Here is a 4,831-nt window from a genome sequence, read left to right on the forward strand (position 1 = left end):
GGTGGTTTAGATTATCTGGACACTGGTCGCCTTGCTAGTTTTCAAAACTTCCCTGGAAATTTTAATATGCAGCCAGGGTTGAAAGCCACTGATCCAAACATACAAGAACAAGAAAGTTGCAAGAGAAGATTGACAGTGAATTGACCAAGCACCGGATCCTAAAGGGACCACATGCACAGTTACAACAGACATCTTCTCAGTAACGGTATAGAACAATGACCATGCCCTGATACCCTGAACCCACCACCCTCTCACAGCTTGTCCCTGCCAAATACCCCAAGAACTGTGTAATGTGTAGGAAAGTAGCCATGAAGTTGAATTTAATTTGGATTTTAGAAAATAAAGATGTATTTTTTCCACATCTGGGTTTGGATATGAGATTTACACCCATAATGCCCCTTAAAATTCATTAAAATTTTTAAATTTTTTGGTGTGGTAGGAAAAATATTGCAGCAGAGAGAGTGAGGTAGAATGATTATTTTTTTAAAGTACATTTTGATTAATAAAAGTATCAGGAAAATAATTCTTAGCCCTAAAACTTTGCCCCATATGCAGTAGCTTATGTTATCTCTAGTAACTCTATGATTGCACTTAGAGTTACATCATTTTACTCTTTGATTCTCAGACTAGCAGGATAACATACCTCATTTAGATTCTGGAAGCTATCCTGCAAGGCTAATTACTTCTTCTAGTGAGCCAAAGGGTAAAACAAATGATTCCATGACAACCTTAAGCATATATCTTGCTTGTCTTGATGTCTTATTTATTTGCCTGTGTAAGATCAATGACTCCTTTTCAACACACCCAATATTTTGGCCTTTCAGAATTAAGTCTGAAAAACAAAACAGTCTTAGGAAAAAAATCTATCTACATCATTGTTTTTCTTATTTTTATCACTATTAGTTGAAGGTATTTATATTTATGTGGCCTATATTGTTAATGTATTACTAATTTTTAAAACATAGTTTTATATTAACAAGAGTTTGACTTATTGAAGCTCTGCTGGTAGTTTGTAGAATGGAATGAGGTTTTGAAACAAACATCGAGCCCTGAGTTATCTCTGATTTAATGTTTCAGAGTTATTATACGACCTTTTGAGGGCAGAAATTCATTCTCAAATTGACCCCACAGCGAATTATACCAAGATCATCAAAAATATGTAACTATTTTATTATTTCATTTCAATACATGTAGACGTAAATAAATACTTGGTAAACAAATTTAACTTTTTCATTGCAATTATATGTTATAAATGAAATGTATTTGTATTATAAAATACAGAAAATATTTGAAGAGTTAAAATTGAATATTTAAACATTGATTGGTTCACAAGTATTAGAGATATTCAGAAGCATCATAGGAGTGGTCTTGTCCCCAGAACACTTGTTTACCCTTCTCCCTGACACATTCTTTTAACCTGATATTGGCATGTTAAATATAGCACATGAGATACATGGGAAGTAAAGCACTGAGAATATAATGCATTTACTTCAAGCAAAACAAAATGTCTTCACTATACCTGTCTTTTGATTAGAGAATGAAAAAGGAGGACTTATTTTGATCTGACTAATTCCTTGAATCATAACCTGGAGTCTTCATTTTACATGACATGTGTAGACCTGTGAATGACTAAAGAATAAAACAAGGAACAGAAACCATCCCCTTCAACACCCAGACCTTAATTCCCTAATCAGGACTGCGTTTCCTCTTCATGAGGATTGAGGGCTCATAGTCTTCTACTGATGTGTCTTACCAAGATGGATAACGCTGTTTGCTTATAGATGGTACAGCATAGGCTAGGAAAGAATATTATTTTTCAATTATAAAGTATTTTCCATTGAATGTATAATTCAAAGCAAGTTTAACTGTAGATGCTTTAAAACCATCTTCTTAAATGTCCTAACAAAACCCAGAGCTCCTTTCTCCCTAAATGTATTTAATTTCTAGTATATTTGAATGTCCTAAAGGAGTAACAAATGGTTTTATTGAGCAAGCATTTCCAGGAGTTCCCACTATGGCAGTGGGTTAAGAATCTGGCCCAGGAATTCCGTGGGTGCAGCCATTAAAATAAAATAAAAACAGGCATTTCCACATTTTGATAAATTCAACTAAACATTGTTATTTGATGTCTATTATTTTGCAGCTTAACTGTTTAAAAAAAGAAAAAAGTCACCATTTTAGTTGTTACTATGTTAGTATAGGAAATAATTTGGAACAAATAACTTATGTTTTAGAATATGTTTTATTGCTATGGGTTATCAATTGCAAAAGAATTTGGATTTCTTAACAGATAATATATAATTGGGAAAAAAGAGCAGTCTATCATTACACTGAGGATCAGAGATATACTTGATTTTAGACCACACAAATTAGAATGGGGATTGTTTGAATCCAGTCATAGTAAACGCATTTAACACACATGAGGTCAGAATATCCAAAGTAAGTCATTTCTATTCCTAGCATAGGTGACTACCACTCATACGGCCTCTGAACTCTTCATCTCAATTTAAAACAGTCATAAAGCAAGTTCTGCTGCCTGATGTCCTTGTACTTACAGTTTCTGACACGACTCTTTAAGACACATTGTTCACTATCTACAGTTTGAGCCAAAAGTAGATATCAGACGTAACTGGTGGGGGTCTCACTCTGCCTTGTCATGTTCCGACGTCTCTCATCTGTGCGTGGCATGCTAGGCCTCGGGGCTGGATATCCGTCCCTTTGCTTCTTTCTGTTGCAACAGCAGAACCCACAGAGCAGACCTCCTGCGATGAAGAGGACAGCAACACTTGCCCAGCCAAGGAATAGCGCTGCTCCCAGCTCTCGTTTCTGACCTACATGGACGGCTGGGTTGTAGAAGTCCCTGATGATGATATTGGCTGTCCAGCACACTGGAATCAGAACGAAGATGCCCGTCAGGATGAAGAGGACTCCAGAAGTCCCCAGAAGGTAGGCTTTGGCCCTCTCATTAGAACCTGTGCACTGAATCTTCTTCATGCCACAGATGCCAATAATCAGAGCAATCAAAGACAGAGCAACAGCCACACACATGAGGGCCCGGGCTGCTTCCAGGGCAGGGGACAGAGCCAGCATAGAACTGTAGAACTTGCACTGCAACCTGGCCTTGGCTTGTCGGACACAGTTCATCCAGAGCCCTTCCCAGATCCTTTCAAAGACAATAATGTTGCTGCCAATAAAAGCTGATACTCTCCACTGAGGCAGAAGAGTGGTAGCCAGAGTCCCGACCATGCCCAGGAAGCCAAGAACCAGGCCGGCGATTTGCAGTGGATAAAACGCCATTACTTTTGCTTTGAAGAGGGATCCAATCTGCAGTGGAAGCTGCTCACCAGGCAGAACGTGGAGGCCCCCGTGAGTCTAGAGCGATCTCTGATGTGTTTCTCCACTGTTACTGTCCATAACGTTTTAGTCCAGATCAGCAGCAGTGACTGAACTTGGCCTAACTAGAAGTACCTGTTGTAAATGCATGCTGTGTATACATTCAATTCTGTATGGATGATTATGTAGTCACGTAATTGTTTCCCAGCCAATAAGAAGGTAGCCAGAGGTGTGTCAAGAAATACTGCATTCAGTGTTAATGCTTCTCATATTATTTTCGTCTTAGCAATGCTGTAATTAAGAGTCAAAGCTTGCATTGTGGATTGCTAATTACAGAGCTGAAAACTTCCTGTCTAAAAATCACTCTGATATAAAAGTATAAATACATGTATTAGGCCACCACCGAAGATAGCACCAACACCATATCAGTTTTTTGGAGAGAGATTAAAAAACACTTTGGACTTTAGATGATCTATTATTTTCTTTGGATATACGCCACCTTTCATTTATATGGTTACTGAATTCTGGTTTCCATAAAGACTTCTGAATACAGAAAAATGTTTAGGTATTATTTTCAAGACTTCTACTAAAATCACGGATACATTATAAAAGGAAGAGTCTTAAGCACAATATTCAGATTTCACATTTATTCCAAAAATACAGAAAGCAAGAACAAGGAGAAACACTCCTTATAATTGAATGTGCTAGTAATTATCATATTATCTGTTGAGTAACACTTTTCTCGCTGGTGAAATAATGTTCAGCATATGGCTTTCATTAGAAGTTTCTTCAATGGCATTTTGGACTAGATGACATTTATCAAAGCCAAAAATATATATTCCATATTAGGTAACAATATGAAAGTGGATTAGATGTGCAGCTACTGAAGTCCAGATAATAGAAAATGTATTAGCAGTGGGAGGCAGCTTCAAAGTCATCAGGTGGAAATTAAGTCCCTCATTTGTTGATGTGGAATGTGAGGTCTTCAGAGCACTTGGCTAGACTTACTATGTAGTAATTGATCAAGGAATAGACATGGCCTCTAACTTAACTCCTCTTTCTAGTCTAACTCAAAAACAGGTGGGAGAGATGATTTTTAAAAATTTTTGTGTGAGTGGGACTAAACTCGAAGTTTAATGCAACCCTCTTTAGTGGTTTTTCGAATTTCCATAGCAAGCGAAATTCAGTTGAGACTGTTTCAGAAACCAAGGGTCAAGTTGTTTCAAAATCCGAGTCAAGTTTTTAAATCTTAATGGTATCCTTTCTACCATTACCCAGACTTGGGGTGCAGAATAGGCTTAATTTAGGAAATGTGGACTTTTCCACTTTTTCTTTCACATTCTACTGCAAGGAATCCATGTCAAAGATGAATACTACTCAAAAGCAAGCATGCCAAGCATACTCCAGGTAGGAGGCATTATTGCTTTCAAATGTTCTTCATTTTGGTCAACGACAGACCAGGAGATAATGGATGATACAATACCATCCAGATTTAAAG

General features: G+C 37.3%; 1 protein-coding gene across 1 annotated transcript; it reads right to left on the reverse strand.

Annotated features, from left to right (window-relative positions):
* On the reverse strand, nt 2,551–3,415 carry CLDN17 (claudin 17). Its single transcript, NM_001160083.1, has one exon. It carries the CDS (start codon nt 3,295–3,297, stop codon nt 2,620–2,622), a length of 678 nt encoding a protein of 225 aa, NP_001153555.1. The 5' UTR covers nt 3,298–3,415; the 3' UTR covers nt 2,551–2,619.

The sequence above is a fragment of the Sus scrofa genome, chromosome 13 (assembly GCF_000003025.6).
Source record: "Sus scrofa isolate TJ Tabasco breed Duroc chromosome 13, Sscrofa11.1, whole genome shotgun sequence".
Taxonomy (NCBI): domain Eukaryota; kingdom Metazoa; phylum Chordata; class Mammalia; order Artiodactyla; family Suidae; genus Sus; species Sus scrofa.

What these genes read in the sequence shown, in the direction of transcription:
- CLDN17 (NM_001160083.1), bottom strand. Translation starts at nt 3,297, where the DNA reads ATGGCGTTTTATCCACTGCAAATCGCCGGCCTGGTTCTTGGCTTCCTG.